General features: G+C 50.0%; 2 protein-coding genes and 1 long non-coding RNA gene across 13 annotated transcripts in view; 1 reads left to right on the forward strand and 2 right to left on the reverse strand.

The window, feature by feature from the left end:
- LOC104041627 (sodium- and chloride-dependent betaine transporter) overlaps window positions 1–11026 on the reverse strand; it is a 41989-nt gene extending 30963 nt beyond the window's left edge. For 2 of the 3 annotated variants that reach the window (XM_064458100.1, XM_064458105.1), the window contains exons 1-2: window positions 10927–11001; window positions 1468–1662 (exon numbers count right to left, since the gene is read on the reverse strand). In XM_064458100.1, the coding sequence (XP_064314170.1) occupies window positions 1468–1660 (193 nt within the window). In that variant the 5' untranslated portion in view covers window positions 1661–1662; window positions 10927–11001. Of the gene's footprint in view, window positions 1–1467; window positions 1663–4796; window positions 4983–10926 lie in introns of all 3 variants that reach the window. The other variant, XM_064458103.1, reaches the window with a different exon arrangement.
- A 173-nt stretch (window positions 11027–11199) lies between these two features.
- LOC135315236 (uncharacterized) lies at window positions 11200–16744 on the forward strand. Its single transcript, XR_010374679.1, has 3 exons — window positions 11200–12090; window positions 12346–12435; window positions 15289–16744. It is a non-coding gene; the product is annotated as an uncharacterized LOC135315236 (long non-coding RNA).
- A 1910-nt stretch (window positions 16745–18654) lies between these two features.
- The window catches only part of SLC6A13 (solute carrier family 6 member 13), a 33932-nt gene continuing 33265 nt past the window's right edge, over window positions 18655–19321 (reverse strand). For 8 of the 9 annotated variants that reach the window (XM_064458156.1, XM_064458163.1, XM_064458146.1 and 5 more), the window contains one exon: window positions 18931–19163. In XM_064458156.1, coding sequence (XP_064314226.1) covers window positions 19044–19163 — 120 coding nt within the window. In that variant the 3' untranslated portion in view covers window positions 18931–19043. Of the gene's footprint in view, window positions 19164–19321 lie in introns of all 9 variants that reach the window. The other variant, XM_064458141.1, reaches the window with a different exon arrangement.

Raw genomic sequence — 19321 nt, forward strand, 5'->3', positions numbered from 1 at the left:
TACTGCAGAATGGGCTGTTCGATCTGGCACACTACTAGTGTTTGCTAACCCATGCCAGTCTGACTTGCTTTTGATGCCTCCAGTGCCTACCTTCAAAACCTCAGAGAAGGAGACAGGAGGTTCTGCTAAAAAGCACTCCACGTTCAAGAAAAACTCCTTCCATTTTCTTTAACCATCCTCTTACCAAACCCCCTTTTGGTTCAGAGGAGACATGGTATTGAATCCTGCTTGATTTGGATAAACCCTGGTAATAACACAGCGGACAGGAATTTGGTAGTCCTGGGAAGAACAACAGCTGAATCACTTGTCCATTGGTGACAGCTGACAGAACTTTGGGAAAGAAAGGCCTCTGTGGCATGATCTTCAAAGAAAGGAAGTTTAAAGCAGGGGGAACATGCAAGTCCCAAAGCATTATTTCAAGGTGTCTCTAGAGAACACGAACAAAAGAGAAGTTATTGCTGTATTTGACATGTAATTTATTATTCCTCCTTTTCTTTTATAAAGTTAGATTTTGATTCACCAAGAAAAGCTAGTGACAGTCAATTATTCCCTTCCTCTTTCCCAGTTTCATTTTATTGTTATGAGAAAGATTAATTTTTAACCATTTAATGATCTTATTGCAGTATTACTGGAAAAGGAGAATCACACAAGAAACAAAAGGAAAGGGGAATTAACTCTTCCTGGGGATGGATTTCCCTAGCAGTGGGTTGACCACTGGGAGAACTGTTCCAGGGAATGAGGTAGCAATGTCTTTCTTCTTCCTGTTCTCTGAGAAAATCCTTCACATGCCTGTTCTCAGTGATGGTCCTTCCACCTTATATTTGGCTATATGATGAGCCAAGGTGCTTCAGCATTGGGTATCTGGTATCCTCCCTCATTTCTGGACCTGATCAAGTTGTACTGACACAATAAAATACTGTGTTTCTCTAAAAGCTACAGGGCAGCCAGCCCTGTGAGAGGAACTGGTGGGAGATCAAGTGCCCTGGAGAAGGAAGTGGGCACCCAGGTACAAGGAAGGGGGTTCTAAGCCTTGGCAAGGATATGGGCACCATCAAAGCCTTTCCTCCTCTGTTACAAGGGCCTGAGAGAGGTGGGAGTGACAGAGAGGGTGGGAAAAGGGAATTATGTAGAAAGAGGTTGCTGCTGGCTTTTTGACCACTCACAGTTTTCTGATGGTTCCAGAAGAGCATCTGCCTCTTGAGATGCCCAAGAGCCTTGAAGAGTTACTAAAGTTCAATTCAGCAGCCAAACCTGGGAGAGCTCCTTTAAGAAACAGCACCCACTGGGAAACTGGATTCACCCTTTGGTGCTATTCCTCCTGGTTTTGGCAGGAGTTAACTTGCTAGAGGACAGGGCAAGGGGGTACATATAGGAGCATATGAGGTGTAAGAGAAATAGATCCAGGTGCACATGTATCTCTTGTTCTGCCTACAGACCTAGGGCAACTCATGCATGCTATGTACTTACCACCGCCGTTCTTGTAGCAGAGGTATGGGAACCTCCACACATTACCCAGACCGATGATCTCCCCAGCCACAGACAGCACAAACTCCATTTTGCTACTCCACTGGCCTCTCTCTTCCATTTCCTCCTTTTTTATCTCTTCAGGAACTGCAATGGCCCCATTGGGCTCTCCTTTCTTAGCCACAGATCTTGTCATGGCTGTGTGGGACAGATGAAAAAGAGAGCATGGGACATAGGGAGCTGCTGTGGGACATGCTTGTGGGAAGAGGAGGGAGGGGACCAAACACCACAACAGGTGTGTTCCTAGTATGACCATGAGGCTCTCCTCATCCTTAGGAAAATGGCTTATTTAGCATCAGGACAAAGCATTTTCCCCAGGTTACATCTGTGGGACAGAAAGTCTAATCTAAAGGAACAGAGGAAAGGTCATTGGTCAGGTGAGAAGGACCCACTGATTCACCCCTTCACTGGATTGAGCCCTGAATTCACCCTTCCCCCCCACAGCATCCTTCCTCATAATTCCCAGACCACCAGCCTTACTGTACCTCCATCTGCCCTTCTGCACACCTCCATTACTGCTGGAAACTTGGCTGGGACTTTGGAAATGGCAGTTCAGAGGAAGAGAAAAGGAGCTGGAACTGATGCAGAGCACAGGGGCAGGAATTTCCCTTCCCTGTGTGCTTTATACAGCAGCCCTCTCCTGGAGAGGTTTCAGAGAGCAGGACAGAGAACTTGCAGACTAAGAATCTGAACAAGAATGGATGACCTACCATCTTATTTCAAGGCATTGCCAGGACCGCTGACTTTGACCCCCTGGACACCATGTCACGCTACCATACAGCCTGACACCTCAGCAAAATGCATGCATGCTTATTTGACTGAGGCTCCCTTCAATAGCAAACAGACACTTGATGCCTAACCCTGCAAAGACTACAAAACAAGGAAACAAAGCCCCTGAGATGAGCAAAAGGACCTCATACTTGTGAGGTGTTTCAGGCCTGGGCATTAGACCAGTTTAAAATCAGACTTATCCTTAAACTTAAACTAAGATTAGACAACCTCAATTATTGCAGTGAAAAGGTTAGTAGGAAAAAGCCCAGCCATGGAAACACAGAGCGAAGTCGCTGTTGGAGGAGGCACACTGAATGTGGGCCTGTAGGGTGGTACAAAGAAGACATTCTCTGGTCTATACTAAAACCTGATTTATGTTTAGCATTATCTTAATTAAGGAAAGCTAGTGGGTACTTGTTACAAGAGACAATTTTCTATCATACACAAAGTCCTTTAATTGGCCAGTTAATTTAAATCTAGCCAAAATTCACATAGACCGGATTAAATCTTCCTGCTGACAACATTTTCATATTGTTTACAGGCATTCGGTTATGAGAAGAAACTAAAGTGTGAAGAGAGAGAGCTCCCTTTGACTCAGCTAAAAAGATTCTTCTCAAAAGCTTACTTTGATAAGTTACCTGAGGTAGGGATGCACATATGTGACCAGCCAGAAAGCACAGACCTAACGCAGGCAGGGTAGCTAATGAACTATGCCAGGGAAGCCCTAACTGTAGCTACATCTCACTGGTGGCATTACTGAGCAGAAGCTGGCCTTTAAAGGGGTGATTGGCATCAGCAAGGGATACACATTTCCATGTTGGGATCAGGAAACTACATGGGAAACAAGCCCCTCCAAAGCAGCATCATCTCTGCTAAAGCCTTCCATTCCTACCAGCCATGAGTGCAGCTTAATCAGGGCTTTGTGCCTTCACATTAACTCGCAGATTTGGTTTGCCAGTGGTTTAATAGGTTCTTTAATAGCACATCTATCATTTCCTCTGTGCCTCCTAAGGGGACATCCCCATCTCCAGGGAGCAGCAGGGACAGCAACCTGCATCACCCACACAACTCTTCTTCCTCTGCCCCTGGAACTGCTCTGGACCACGTCTGCTTGCTCTCTCCCAGGCAAAGCCCAAGCACAGTTCTGGAGGTAGCTCAGTCCAGAGACCTCTCCCAGTCAGCACAATGAGCACAGCCTCACCACGCTTGACGGCCTCCACCTGATAGGACTGCCAAACCTATCCATCAACCTTTTGCACAGGATGGTGCACCAGGATGGTGCACCATTCCCTCTCTCCTTCTGCCTAGTCTCTCTCCAGTCATCTGCCTCTGGGCTAGCATCAGGGTATGAGCCATCTCATGGGGCGTAGGGACTACCAGGGAGTCTGAGCTTACTGGGAATAAGAGCAAGTGTGGCCCTAACATCAAACTGGCCCAGTAGCTTAGAAACACCATGGCACTCATTTTGGTGTAGTTTTCAATGAGGCAAGGGGGAAGCAGGGGCAGGAACTGGTTGGCCATCCTTGCACTTACCCCACACAGGACAGCATCATTACTCCTGTGTCTCATTTGCTTCTGTAAATTGCCCAGTGCAAATGAAATTATTTCCTTAACGCTAACCCGCTGGCTATATCAGGCCCTGGGGCTAGGAAAAATGCTTGCATATGAAAAGACAACTTTTACTGAATGTTCATAGCAAAGCAAGCAGTTTTTGGCACAAGGCATGTTTCCTTCCTCTGTCATTCAAGTAAAGAAAGGAAGCCAGATCTCGCAATGTAATACACCAATTGCTTTTTAAATGCCTAGGGCAACAAAAGTCTTTGTTCCCCCATCTGCCTTGGTGCTGAAGGGTCCATCCTACTCCCTTTGAAATCAGCAGTAGATTTCCATGGATTCTGAATGCAGAGGGCTGAATCCCATGCAAGGCATTTACACTGCCTTTAGTAAGGGGGGCTGCAGCAAGAACAGGGGAGCATAAACTATGGAGGAGGGCAGTCAGGGGTCAGCAAAGACCATCCTCTGGCTATATAGCTGCCTCTTCAAAAACACTGCAGAAAGATTCTGGTCCCCTATTAAATTCGAGAGGTTTTAGAGTTATTTCCAAGAAGGGCTTAGACAGAGGCAGTACTGCTGAGGGCACAAGCAGTTTCAGTGTCGAATGCAGATGTACCAGGGCACTAAGGAAGCAACCTCTCTTTCTGAAGCCTTTGCTTCAGATTCCAGATTATGGTCCATAACCTGGAAAGCACCCTGTTTACTGGTATGGCTTGTGCTGCCCCAAACCCATGTACTACAGCACGTGTGGATCTACACTTGAGTGTGCTGCTGAATCAGTCCTCTAACAGGCTTATACAAGCCTCTAACCCCACATTTAAAGAAGGTAGCGCAACCCAGAAATCAAGGCACACACTAAATGCTGGCTGGTGTGGAGCCAGCAGCTCTGCAGCTCACCAGCACAGAAGTCCTCCCAGTCCCAACTTTGCCCCCTTCACTTAGCCCACCTGCTGGGTTGGATCGGGCGGTGGAAACATCAGGTCCTCCCGCCAGTCTTTTCTCAGTTTCTGAAGCCCAGGCAAGGCCCCTTTCCCCACTGCCTGCTTGCGGCAAGGCCTGCCAGCTGGCTAATCAGTTCATTCAGATGCTGCAGCACAGCCTCCTCATCTTTGAGAGGAGCAGAGCTCCACGCACTGTCAAATGTGAGAGAAAAAATAACACATACTTAATGAAATGTGTTTGATCTGTCACAGTCCTTGGCACGTTCCAATTTGCTGCAGTCCAGGGCACATTATCAAGTACAATGATGCTTAAGTCTGGGCTTATTGAGGATGTCATGAGAAGCTGACAGGAAAGGACTTAGCTAATTCTCTGCTTTCATTCTTTTAATGCAAGGTGGCTCCAAGAACCAGCTTATTTCTACTAATATTTGTGTTTTACCTGTTTTTGCGATAGACCTGTTTCACACATGGGGGCAGGGGAAGATTGCAATCAGGGAGTCACCTCCTCTCACCTAACCCCAGGAAGGGAATGCCCTGAGTGCCAGCCCACAGCTTCAACCCTGTTAACAGCCTCCACCTCAGGGACACCTGGACCAGGGCTTTGACTCTGCACCTGTCCTCTGACTCCTGAATATGCCAATATGAAGGACAAGAGCTGGAATGCTGCAATGGGAACAGGACCAGGACAGACACAGACCAGCAGGGGAGGTGTGGCACCTCAATTTCCTATTTTAAAAAGAGGGAAAGCACCCTGGTTATGGAATCAAACCTTTTCAACTGGGAACAGGCAGTAGATTAAACTAGTGCCCAGAGTTTTGGCCCTTTATACCACAAGCCTCAGCTTCTCCCTTCCCAGACAAAGCGATGCACAGCATTACACATGCCCACTACTTCCTTCTCAGCTTTGCCTGCTGTTTCTATGAGAAAGCCTATTCACACACCTCCTGGCTCTTTTCCTGAACATTTAATCCTACTGTGCCCCTGCCCTATATGTTCTCAGGCCAGATGGGAACTCAAATAACTTCTTGTTTCCAGCTAGGAACAATTTGGTTCTCCCACAGCAGCCACAGCCACCCACTGTGTTACATCCTCCCTGACAGGCAGACATTTTCTTCTCCCTCTAGATGCCCCTCTCCTTAATACACAAGTTCAGAGAAAAGACTTTGCCCCTTGCTGCTTGCCTGCACTTTTTCTGCTGTTCCTTCACCAAAGTTTGGAGAAAAATCCTCTAACTCCTTTGTTCCCTGTCTCTTTTTTTCACTCTGCTGTAAGATTCTTCCAGCTGTTAAGATGCCACCTGACACAGTCCACAGTCAACCCTTCTCCTGGACCCACTCAGTCACCACCACCAGCAGCAGCAGCATCCCTCCTCAGCTCCCTCTGACCTCACCAGTCTATTCTAGAGGTGCCCTGCTATATTTTCAACCCTCAGCACTTTGAGGGGTTGCTTTTTTCCAGGTCTGGACTGCCCTTTTCAGACATCATCCCCAGCCTGTCATCTTCCCACAGAGAGGAGGGGGCTTCCTCTGTGCCCAGTGCAACAGGCAGCTCCATATGAAATGGTACTGGACTTGGTACTGGGCTTGGTGCATGAAGGCAGCCACATTTTTCCCCATGAGATTTACTGCTGAGAAAATAAGAATACACCTGGATTCTCCCAGGCACTGAAAAGAGAGCAGGCAACATGCAGGCAGCCACAAACACAGACCACACCAAGAAGTTCCCTTCTTCAATATTTGAATGAGGTAGCCCAGTCTCCCCCTGATCACGAATTTTGGGCTGTTTGTCCCACACCTACCACCAAGGGATCCTTTGAGTATGGCCACAAAAGGCAAGGAAAGCCAAGGACACCTCTGAAGCGCTGTGGACACTCACCAGTTGGGTCCAATGTGCCAAAGCACAATGCAGAAATGCAGGAGAACAGCATTTGTTGGATTTATTTGGGAACAAGCTGCAACTAAAGAAGGGAGGCAGGAATCAGAAAAAGAGGAGATTGAAAGTGTCCTTTGAAAGCAAAAAGTGGTGGTATCCTCAGCCTCTCACAGGGCAAAAAGGGCTTATTCAGGGCTGCTCAGGTGAGACAAGGAACAAGAGAGAAGCCACCTCGGATATTGGCACCAGAGGAAGAAGCCATTAGGGATTCTCCTAAACCTTTTCTTCCCACAAACTTACTGCCTGTTCCCAGCTGCTGTCACAGAGGAGCTCCTGCTGCTGGGAAGTTAACATCCTCCTTTTGACCTCTTCTGCTGTTTTATCTTAAGGCAAATGAGAGGAAGACAATCTCAAGAGCAGAGCGAAACAGAGTGAACAGCGAACAGAGATGTCGTTAAAAAGAAGTCGACAACACTTATTAGAGGAAGCACAGTTTTAAAGTACCTTTGGGCACTCGTAGGTGCTGCTGGAGCTGCAGAAGGCAGAATCACAGGTGACGCTGCAGACATCTGCACTGCGTTTATATTTCTTGGTTTCATTTTGAAATAAGCAGCAACCCAGCACATAAACTGCAATTTAAGGTGAGGAGGGAGGAATCCTAAAGCAAGCAGGCTGGGCTGTGTTACAAAGGAGGAGCAGGACGCAGAAAATTCTCTGGTTGCACAATATGAGCCAGCAGTGAGTCGGCAGCTGAAATCCTGTGTTGCATTTCGGTGGCAGGAGGCGGGGGCGGTTGTGGGAGCAGAGACAGAAAATCAGGGCTCAGTGAGGAACAGCAATACCAAGGTACAGCTTAAGGAGCAAACCCAGTTAGATTAGTGTGTGGGGGCTGCTACTGGAATAGGTCATATCTGCAAGACGGACAGGAAAATATTAGCAGTAGAAGTAAGTTCTTTCCAGCCAATCTAAGAGCAGCTACGTGAGCAGGGATGGCTGCTTCAACCACAGCTGCTTCCACACCCGAATGCTGCTGGAGGGTGGCTCGCTCCAGCTGCAAAAAGGAGAAAGGCAAGGAAAGATATAGCAAGACAAAAACTGATCAACTCCAGGACAGCAGTCAAAATTAAAATGCCTTTCATTTCAAGCTGTTGAAAGCTAGCTGGCTTCTTTACACCTTCTAATTAACTTCCAGGTTGTGTGGGCTGCAGGGCATTCTCAAATCATCTGTTCAGCAAGGTTCATGGAGCACAGGAGGCTGTCACAAGGATCAGATCCTGCTTACATTTTCTCCAATGTTCCAGCGTAAGAGCAACGCTTCTGCAGTCAGTGATTTTGCTGCTTACTGACACCAGCAAGTGTGAGATAAGAAGCAACTGTGAGTTTACTAATGACATGTACATCTGTGATACAAGCTGCAAGGATTACAGAGCATCATCCTTCAAAGCACACACCCCCAGCTCAGGAGGGGACCAAAAAGTTCCTGCCCTGTCCTCTGCTGCCAGGATAGGAGAGCCTCCCAAGTACCTAACAGTGGCTGGACTTCCCTGAGGATCAGTGGCAAGTCCCTTGCTAAAAGCAGTGTAGGCTGTTGTTCTCAGTGCCAGTTCTATCTCTGTCAGTGTCCAAGGCTCACCATCCTTGCTCTGGGCTACAGAGACACAGAGGCGGTTTCTTACTTCAGCCTAGAAAAAAGTCAAGACTAACTGATGAAGTCCATAAATGGGATGTAAATATGATCAGAAACCAGCCTTTGCATCACCAAATTCTCTCAAGAACTTCCCTCAGCCCATAGTCTGGTTATATCCACTGCCACATAGCAGGAGACCCATCAGCATGGAACCACGGCAGGATCCATCTTTCTTACAGATCACTGCAGTGACAGGTCTCCTACAGACACAGAGCCAGACTGGCCCCAGCCTGGCACCAGCAGAGCCCCTAGAGCCACCCACATAGTGGCTGGAGGTGTCTGGCTGAAGTCCTACAGCTGCATCAAGCTTGCTCAGAGGTCCTTGTGCATGGCTGAAGTATGGGGACAGTATGGCTCCTGTCACTGGCTGGAGGAGCGGAGCAGGTGAATGACACAGAGGGTGAAAGTCATGCTGCTCCAGCACCCGCTTTGCAAACAGGGGCACGGTGGGGCAGCGACCTGCAGTGCAGCCTGGAGGTGCCCCACAGGAACAGGACAGAGTCCGCAGGAGGGGACATGGTAGGTACAGGGCTGCCATCTCACCGGGGCAGCAAATTCACAGAGCAAGGCATGCCACCTGGCAGTCCTGGGCAGGTCAGGGGAAGGAAAGGAGGCTGCCAGCCCCCAGTACTGCTGCTTGGCTGCCTGCTGCTGACCCAGGTCAGCCTGAGGCTGGATGCCGAGGGGTTAGGGAAGGATGGACAGCAAAGCAGCTACCCTCTGCAGGTGCATGTGGGGCCCTGCCAAAATCCTAACCTCTGCAGTGCCTAAAAGCTGAACCTTGCAGTCGCTTCCCTCAAGCTGCTGCTTTGGGGCAGGAGAGCAGAGAAGCCAGCACCACTGGTAGCCAATGTCTCCAAAAGTCTGTGGTTTCGAGGTGGGAGAGCAGCGCTTGGGATTTGGCATCACACTGCTCTAGGCACTTCTAGCTAAGCTCTCCCACAGAGATACACACTGTCTAGCCTCCTGAAAGCACAACCTGGGGCACTTGCTATGAGTGATGAGAAACAGGAAGCACAGGGGAAGAGTACTCAAACAAAACTCTTCCAAAAGACAGGTAAGGTTATGGCATGACACTTTACCTTATGCCTCCCAGCACAGAGGACAAGGGGAGCCAACAGCTTATTTGGCAGAGCCTGGTGCCTCAGCACGGATGCGCGTGCAGCCATCGCAGAGCAGCGGAGCAGTGCTGCATGGGCTCTGCACCATGATCAGCCCTGCACTGAGCTCCCTGTTCAGCTCTGCAGAGGGACCCCAGCACCCCACATCCCACTCAGGTGCAGGATGGGGATCTACCTGGCTGACCCTGAACAAGCTCAGCCATCTCCAGTTGGTGCAGAGGATGAGACCCATCAGGTGAAACTGGGACAGGCAGAGGCATGTGTGGCTATGACTCTAGCAGTACTGTAACCCTTTCCTAGCGGTGCCTGCTGTAAAGCCACATTGCAATGCAAGGGGACTGCATCACCGCATCCAACCTGCACCCTCCAAGAGGCACAGTTTCTGGTCTCCAACCTGCGACACCAAAACTTTCCTATAGCCTTGCCCAGGAGCGTGGGCAGGTAGAGACACAGCACAGGGCTCCTTAGCCTGACCTTTGCAAGGACCACATCTGCACCCATGAATCCAGCAAAGTTGGGCTGTTGCAGAGCTGCAAAGGTCAGGTCCAAGGTTCAGCCTCTCATATCAGCAGCTGTCAAAGAGGGAAAAACTGGGGCAATGGCATTTCCAATGGAATTGGATGAAAGCCCTGATTAGTAGAGATTACTTTAAAAGCACTGTTGATTTAAGGAGACCCAGATCAGGTGTTATGAAACCCCTATATGTTCTGCCTGGATTTGTTCACAAATATGCCCACAGATCCCCAGAGTTTAGCACATGCACAAACTGTGCTGTTTCCCTGCCTCACCCCTACATGGGAACAAATTTGATGAAGCCTCTGAGGCAAGAAGAACAAGGAGCATACTCCTAGGCACATCTTTTAGAGCTGCAGCCCCCAAGTCAATGCACCAGGGCCATCACCTCTGCAGGGCAGCCCAGGAGGAGAGGGAGTCACTGCCTTGTGTTTTCAGGAGCTGAAATGCCTACAGTCTAACTCACTCCTAGCACCTTTCCTCCTGTATCTCTTATCACCTAGCCATTGCTGCCCATTATCCCCGTCCCTGTCTGGCCCACTCTCATCTCTCTTCTCAATCTTTCTGCTTCTCTTTTCTTTCTTTCTCTGCTGCCTCAACCTTCAGTACCAGTTTCCCATCCTTCAGGCATCCCTTTGCTCTGCAGCTTCCCGGCAGCCCTGCAGCAGCATCGCTGCCTGTCCTCTCCTATAGGCACTATTGAAAGAAAAACCTCTTCCCTGGGTTGATCCAAACCAATTATTTCCCCCCCATCCTCCAGCTCTCTATTCCTTTTCTTAATGGTAGAAAGCTTTTCCCCTTGCAGGTTTGCTGGCCCACTCCCCCGAGCACGTCAGGCAGTTGGCACGCAGCAACTGGCTGCAGGAGCACCAGAGACACCAGCACTCCCAGCATGACACGCACATCCAGCCAGATCTGCTCAACGAGCAAACGCTCAACTCACCTGAAAACAGTGCAGGTCTCTCCCAGGCAAGCCTGTCCTGTCCTACAAGAGTCCAGGCAGGGAATTCACTGATTGCCAAAGAGATACAGCAAGAGTTAAGGCAAAGACTCACCCCTCTCCTCCTCCTGTCCCTCCCCCTCCACCAGCTCCCCCACCAAATTATCACCCAGCTCACATGTGAGTGGTGGGACAGCAGGAAGGGAGGTGCATCGGGGGTTGGGGGAGAATGTTCTCCCCAGCTCTCTTACAACATACACCTCTCCAGACCTTGAACTGTGGCCATGACAGGAAAACAAAAAAAGAAAGCAGCCACAGTCAGGCAAGGTAAAGACCCAAAGTCTGCAAAGACCAACTGCAGCAGTCAGTGGAGTAACTCCAGGTCCTCTCGACCTCAGCAGGAACGAGATCTCCCCTTGCAGGCCCTGCGGCATGGCCCAGGCTGGCTGCCACATGCCCCCACTGCTCTGGGGCTCCAGGACTTTAGTGGGATAGTGGCATTGTCTCCAACTCCAGGGATCACTACAGTAAACCTGTTTTGGCAGCCAAGCTCGAGACTCACCAACACCATCATGCAGATGGAGCAAAAGGCAGAGAGTGGGTGGAGGGGGCACGTTTGTCCCAGGCTCCTGCAGACCCCTCCGTGCCTGGGCCGTACGCTGCAAGCGTCAACACAGCTCACAGGAGAGAGTTCTGTCAGCAGGGAGAGATACTGCTGGATCCTTTATTTTTATAATGTCTGTGTGCTCGCTAGAAGCGAGCAGTCCCTCTGTGCCTTTGCCCTGGCAGCTCTCTTTGTATCCAACTCAGCCCCAATGCACTTTTCCAGGGCTTCTCGTGACTAACAGCAGCAGCTGGCATTCCAGTTATACCATTTTTCTCAAGATAGTTCAGCTCAGGTTTTTTTTTTTAATACTATGGTTAATGCTGTTACTGTTCTGTCTTTTGCTTTGTCTGTTAACATGCCTGCCAAATTCCTACTGACCTTTCAACGTACCCATGTTGTCGAACCACAGCAGCATGCAAGATGTAATCTAGGACACATCCAGCACATGCTCCTATCTGCTCACCTGTGTCAGAGCTCACCAGATGAGCATTCCCTGGTGCCCTCAGAGTAGGAAACTTGGGAGCTGACAAAAGTCCTCACCACCACAGAGTGGGGAAGTGGTAGGTTTATGTGCCTGCGTGATTTATAGAGGTCATTTGTAATGTTGTTTGTAATGTTGTCTCAGAAAAGTCTTCCATGGGTGCCAGAAGCCAGTGAAATCAGAGCACATTAGAGCATGCTGGATTGCCTGGGGACAAGCAGTGCTGGAGACTTGTGTGAAAGGAGTCACCCTCGTGCCTCATGGGATGCTCAGGATAAACTACTGAGGCCAGCACTGGAGGCAGGAGGAAAAAATATTTCTTTCTACTTTGCAGGTGTTTATATACTACTTCAGCTGACACTGGGGGCAGCTGGTCTGAGCCCATGTTGCTGGACAGTGCAAAGAGGGGGCAGAGACACTCGGGGTGAGTGCTGGGGGATGTCCCTGGGGCTGGGGAGCTCTGAGCCAGCCCAGCCCTGTCCCAGAGGCCTCAGTTGGGCAATGGGGCCCTGAGGGCAGAGTGCTGGGGTGGCAGCTGGAGCAGGAGATGCCTCTTCACAGGCAGCCAAATAGAACATGCAGTACCCTATTTCCAGCATTAAACTTTCCAAGCATGCCATTTTTCAGAGCCCTGGCTTTCACCTATCATGTGTGCTGGTTGAGTGGATTGGTCCCATACCCAAAGAAATACAGGCTGATCTTCCCTTACATGGGCTGGGATCAACGTCAGAGGGGCCATGCTCCATCTTCTGCTTTTTGGGGGCTGTCACTGAAATACTGACAGACTGCAAGGTGAACATCCTGTCCTGGCTACACAACACAGGACAGTGAAGGACAGTCCTACTAATGAAGGACAGTGCCGCTGCCCATCCTGCCACAGAGAACCGGTGTGACCCAGTGCAGCTGGGGAAAAGGTGCAGTAGAGGTTATCAGGATATGAAAAGGGGATTGAGATAAGCCTAGGTAAGCAGAGCTGACCTAAAAACTTGATTTATCCACACTGAAGTGTTTCACAGGATCATCGCAGTTTTTTGCAAAACTGTAGATGGGAAATGACCTGCGACATTAAGGTAAAACAAGAAGAAAGTCAACCTAAATGAAAACTTTATCCAGCAATGTGTCAAAATCATTGCCCAGGACAAAAAAAAGGCTGCTATTTCTGCTTTCCAGCCCAGAAGGTACCAGAAGTTACACTCAGGCTTCAGAGTTTCCCACCAGGCAATAATTCACTGTGGTTTTAAATCCTGCTATGGGCATGGGGCACCTTTATCCCACCGCCACAGCCTCCACTTGAGGGATTGCACTAGTGTGATGGCCCAGACCAAAAACCAGAAATCACCTTCTGACCAGATCAGCTCTGGGGGTACAGACTGTGCTCAGCCCTGTCCTGGGAGAGGACAAGGGAAGGGGTGACACATTCCCTGACCACTAATAGCCACCTTTGCTGGCAGAGACAGCCCCTGAGCAGGCACCCTGGGTTGCGCAGCTGTTGCAGGGCTACTAAAGGACACAGCAATCTGACTGCAGGTCTCCCCACGGCACGGGTTCCTCCTCCGTCATTGCCATGGGCAGAGGTAGCTTCCCACAAGGGCTAGCAGAGAGATTATGTGGCAGGATGTGAATTTGCGAGCAAGCCCAACAAGAGGAGCCACGGCCAAGGCTCAGCCAGATCAGGGGACAGACACCAGCAGGGATGAGCCCTGGGGAGAGGTTCTGAGGGGGATAAATGCCAACCTCAGGAAAGGTGTCTTGATACAGGCATGCGGAGGGAGCTGAGGAGAGGAGAAGAGGCCCTGCTGGCAGAAGGGAAGGGGAAAGCATGGGTGAGGCTGCTCTTAAACACTCCATCCCCATAATGGAAGCACTGCTTGCAATAAATTTTTGAAATGTTCAAAGCATTCCCCTTCCCAGGCAGCATGAACCCCTCTCAGAGCTGGGACCCCTCCTGCCACATGCAGCTCTGACTCTGGCAGCACCCAGCTCTCCGTAGCCCTCCCCACAGTGCATCCTGACAGTGTGACACCCTATGGATGCATCCCAAATGTGCTCCTGCTTTCCAAACGTTAGAGGCTGGGGGAGGCAGGTGCTAGGTTCTGTGCTGGAGACAGAGGAGCCTGCAGCCCTGGCTGCTCTGCTCATTGGGCCATCTGCGGGAGAAGCCACGACTGCCTTTGCTAGTCCAGGCTAATCCCACCTTTTGACACCTTTTCTAGCAAAATGGGAGAAACACTGGTTCCCCCGTGGGCACAGCACTACTGATTCTTCGGTTGGGAACTTGCCTAGCTGACTGAACGCTACGTTTGCAGAGGAGTTTCCCCTAGGCATTCTTATAATTTACTTCTTATGTTTATGGCTAATTTCTACTTAAGTAAGCCTGTGGCTTCCTACAACAGTTTCACTGTAACTAATCACAAGTGAACATAACCAAAGTAACAAATGCTAATGAGGCCCCACAGAACTGTGATGAGCTCTGACAGCCACAGCACCACTCCTGCACCAGGCTTCTGGAGAATAAGAGGCTGTCCAGAGCCTCTATCTTTGGAAGTACAGGCAGGGTGAGACATCCCTTATTTCACAGCATCCCCAGTGGGGAAGAGGATGAGGCACAGGCAAATGGCTTAGGATCCCAGAGCCAGCAATAAAAGTGGTCAGGAGGGAAGATCAGTGGTGCTGGGGAGTCATCTGTGATCTAACAGCCTCTCTATCAGCAATGCTCAGTGTTGATCAGAGACCAAGGAGGGCCACAGAAAAAAGACAGGCAGATGACACGTGGGTACATGCCCATTTGCTCCTGTTTTCCCTCCCTGCTTCCTCAGGGCAGCTGAGCCTGTTGCCGTGGGACATGTGATGTGACAGCAAACACCTCTGATACACAGGCACAAGAATGCAAAGGGCAAGGTTGGTCTGCGGGGACAGAGAAGTGCATGTTGCTGCCCAAAGTGGCACAACTCTGGACAGGTCAGAAGGAGAAGAATGTAACCAAGTCACTGTGAACTTCTCAGAAGTAATGACTTCCCAAATCTTTGTGCTCCCCCACGCGCACTTCCCTTATCTGCACCAGGCAGATCCTTGTTTTGCAGGCTGCTAACCACACTAGCAGACAAGAGCTCAGCCAAACGTCCTGCTCTGAGGGATATGCTCATTTGCACTGGCCTGTAGGACACACTTAACAGATTATTTGGGGACCTCTGCTTCACAGGATTGTGTATTCCATGTGTTAAGATGTTAACCTTACTCTGCTTTCTCCATTTACGCACCATGGCCTGTCTTCTCCCAGCGCATCCACTTTTCTTGTCAACGAAATGTATAAGACGACTCACAGGACATCATTCTTCAATAGCCACAGAAAAATGTCTTGTATATCACTAGTGGCAGAAGGAGAAGGACCTCTCAAGGCATCTGTTCAAACATGCATGAGCCCCAGGGTGCGGGATGCTCCCCACAGGAACAGGTGCATCCTGCTCCACGGGTCCATGGATCTGTCCCCAAGATCTGAAGTCTCTCCCCTATCCTATGTGGGCATCTCCATCTATGGAGGAGGATGGCAGGGTCAACAGTATCTCTTTGCCTGATCAGGGGGCTGAGAATCCTCCCCAGGCACCACTGATGCAAGCACTACAGTATGGGAAATGCAGAGCCTGGTTTTCACAGACGGATGGAAAGGTCAGTCATCCTTTTCAAGCACTAACAACCTGGGGCAGAATCTCAGGGACTTCTTTATTTTTATGTGAACTTCTCATCTGAAACTAGAAAAAAACAAACAAACAAAAACCAACCAAACAAAATAAAACCACCCAAACCCAACCCACACCTGGGTCTTTAATCTCACTCCCTGTTTCCTGGAAATAATGGGTTGAATTCTCAGACTAAGTTGCAGATTTTGGATTCCGAAGGTGGCAAATTTCCAGCAAACACACATCTCCTGTCTAAAGGGACATCAGCATCTCCTCAGCTGGAGAAGGTATGAGTAGGGGTAAATTCCACAGACTGCAAGGAGTACTGGGTTCATCCTGAATTCCATGAAAATCCCTTTCACCATATTCCAAATCATGAACAATCACTGTATGCCAAAATCACCACATTCTAAATTTCACCAAAATTCCCTTTAACCAAAGGGTCTTAAAGAATGCTGTGAAAAATGTTGTCTGGAAGTTTCAAATATATTCATTTCAGATTTAGTCCATCAATGTTCTCAATGAGCAATACAGAATATACTTGACTGATATTTCAACCCAGGCATCACAGGTTCCAATACTTTGCCTTGAAGTCCTATCAGAAATAAGACACTTATTTAAGAATGGCTAGCAAAACCTTTGGTTTTCTTGCTTATCTGACCTGCTTAGTGCATCCAAAGTTTTACAGCAATCGGGTCATGTAAGAGCACAGGCTTGGGAGGTCTCCTGGCTCATATATAACCAGATCAATAAACCACATGCCCAATTCACTGGACACCAGACTATTTTGAAGCAAAGCAAGTCACAAGCCTTTCAGCAGACTCCCACTTTGCCTTTATGTAGCTGAGCAGACTTTCTACATCAGCCATATTTTGGAGATAGCTGTGGACAATTACTATTTTCTATTAGGGTTAAAATATCTTCCCAGTGGGCCAAACTTATAGGTATTACTAGAAAATGAAAGTATAATTCTGTTTAAGACTAGAATTACATGAATAAAAAAGGATCTGTTGCTGGAGCTTCTAACACAATTCACACAAACAGCCAACAGAAGAAAACTTCTGTATTGAACTCTTTTCCCTCATTTCCAGAAGTAATTTCTACCAGCCAGTACCATATCCAAATGGCAGGGCAGCTGGATAACTGCATCCTTCATCAAACTGGGGTCTCTTCTGAAAAGGTGTCTCCTTGGGTTTCTAAGTTCTTTCCTACCTTCAGCTCACACATGAGCACCACGAAGCACTGAGACTTTGAGGATGCCCAGGAAAACTGTGACAGCCAGTTTAGCCCTGACCTCCTGCTCTCCAGTCCTATGCTTTCAGCATCCCCAGCATTCTCCAGATGCAGCGGAGGGAAGCGTGAAAAAACCCAATGGCTGAGATTTTGATAGGTGCAGGGCTGACCATGGCAGGGTTCACCCATGAATGCACATACAGCCTAACAAAGGAATCCACCCACCCCAGAAAATAGGCGGGGAAAAGGGAAAACAGGTTGGAAATGAGATGAGGTTTCCACAGCCACTCTGGAACAGAGCCAGTGAAGCACCAGAGGACCACAGATGAGTGGGGTCTCCCTCCTGGAGGTTGAGTCTGCACCATCACACACACACACCCCCAGCAGCAATCCCATCAGTACTTGGTGCCCATCAGACTTTCACCGTCTCTGTGTGGGAAAGCTCCTGCCCCCTTTCCATCACCGACCTGCCTCCCATCTCAGGTCACCAGGCTCTGACAACACTAAAGTGGGGAAAACCAAGCTCAAGAACTTGCCATTGCCTAGAGGTCTAAAACCAGTACGTGCCACAACTGGCGTCACCGTTCCCTGTGGGAGGCAGCTGTCTGCAGCAGAGAAAACCTCAACAGGCGACAGGGAGGGGAAAATGACCGGGTCACGGTGACTCGGGAAAATTTCGCAGTAGCCCTACAGCTAGCCACTAGAACAGGCCTAGCCACCGACCCTGCGAGCAGAGCCGGACAAGCCAGCCGGCTCAGAGGCCCTTCGAGAGCGGGGGAGGCGGGGGGAGTGGGGTGGGGACCCCGGCCCCGCCGCGGGGACCCCCGCAGCCCCCGCCCCGCGGGGACCCCCCAGCCCCGCGCTGCGGCGGTAGGCGCAGTCCTGGGGCCACCTTGTGGCTGGTGGCGTGGATTGCTTTCGGTTGCGTCTTCCTCTCCCCGCGCTACCAGGGGCCTCGGCCATAGCGCGGTGCCCACCCGTGCCCCTCTGCGCCTCGGGAAGCCGAGCATCTCCCGCCGCTCGCTCAGCTCTGCCCGGGCTCCGGCTTCCCTCAGGCTTTCCTGGGAGCAAGCCAGCTCCCCGGGGTTAGATGTCCTCTGGCTGCCCTCCTCAGATGCTGGGGCTACAGCACTTAAAACACAAGCTCTTTGAATTATTTTTTTTTTTAACCCAAACAGCCTGGAAACGAGGGGCCCTGTTTGTTGACATAACATGCAGATCCTGCTTCCCACCACGCAGCCCTTCTTCCATATGCAGGAAAACCAATATGACTGGCTGTAGAGCACCTGGAAAGCAGTCAGCACAACAACAACAAAATTTAAAAAAGGCATAGACCTGCAGAGATGAGGGAGAGTTTCCCATGATCCTCCACTTGCACAAAGAAAGCGCAAACCCACGCGCTTCTCTCAGACCCTGGGAATAGCCCAGTGACTCATCAGCCAGATGACTCTTTTGGCTGGGAGCTGGCAATGGCTCCAGCAGAAGGTGGCATTGCACTCTCTGCTTCACCAGTGGTACCCCAGGGCCTACCAGTTATGGGAGGGCTCTGAACTGGTGTTCCCTGTTTTCCTTCCTACCTTAACCAAGCTTCCTCTCTTCTGGCTAGCCTCCCATACCGATGTGCCAGTGTAAGAGAGATCCAGACCTGAATGCCCAGCAAAGCTCTGCTAACGCACATCCCGCCTAACATGCTGTGAGCAAGGGATGCTGGTGAGACAAAACAGACAGAGCAGATCTGGAGGGGAAAAACAAGGATTTAATGGAATGAATGTGGAAGCTCCCAAAGTCCACACTGGAGCCACACCTCCGAGACACTCTGACACTCTCCACTCCAGGATCAGTTCTTCCTTTCTGCCCACCAGAGGGCTGGGGATGCTCAGGAATACCGGTGCTTGATCTGCCCCTTCAGAGCCCTCTCCAGAGAGAGGATTAAGGTGCATTGCTAACTCCTTGCAGACCATCTCCATGACAGCCTCTTCCTCAGCCCTTCAAATCTTCCAGGGAAGGGAGCTCAGTCCAGGAAGCCCTCTCTCCTTGGCGAGTGAAGAATCCTTGTGTTATCCAACAGGTGGTAAAGGCTGTATAGAAACCATCCTGGGGGGAGGGAGGGAGAGCCACACCGGTCCTAGCAATGAGATTCAAGCTCTGTCAGTGTCAAGAGGCCAGCTCTGGTGGAGGGAAGGGGCTGTCCCGTGCCTGGTATGGAAGGCAAGTCCTCAAGTGGGCAGGTGAGTTGGTGGAGCCTCTGCAAGGCAAAGGCAGGCATTGAACACAGCCACATGCACAAAAGGTGACCTGGGTCCTCCCCTTCCAGTCATGGGTATCATTCAGCCAGCCAGGCAGGGCTGCAGGTCTGGTCCCTAAATGCCAGAGATGTCCTGAATTAGGACAGTCAGCACTTCA

The sequence above is a fragment of the Phalacrocorax carbo genome, chromosome 1 (assembly GCF_963921805.1).
Source record: "Phalacrocorax carbo chromosome 1, bPhaCar2.1, whole genome shotgun sequence".
NCBI classification, from domain to species: Eukaryota; Metazoa; Chordata; class Aves; order Suliformes; family Phalacrocoracidae; genus Phalacrocorax; species Phalacrocorax carbo.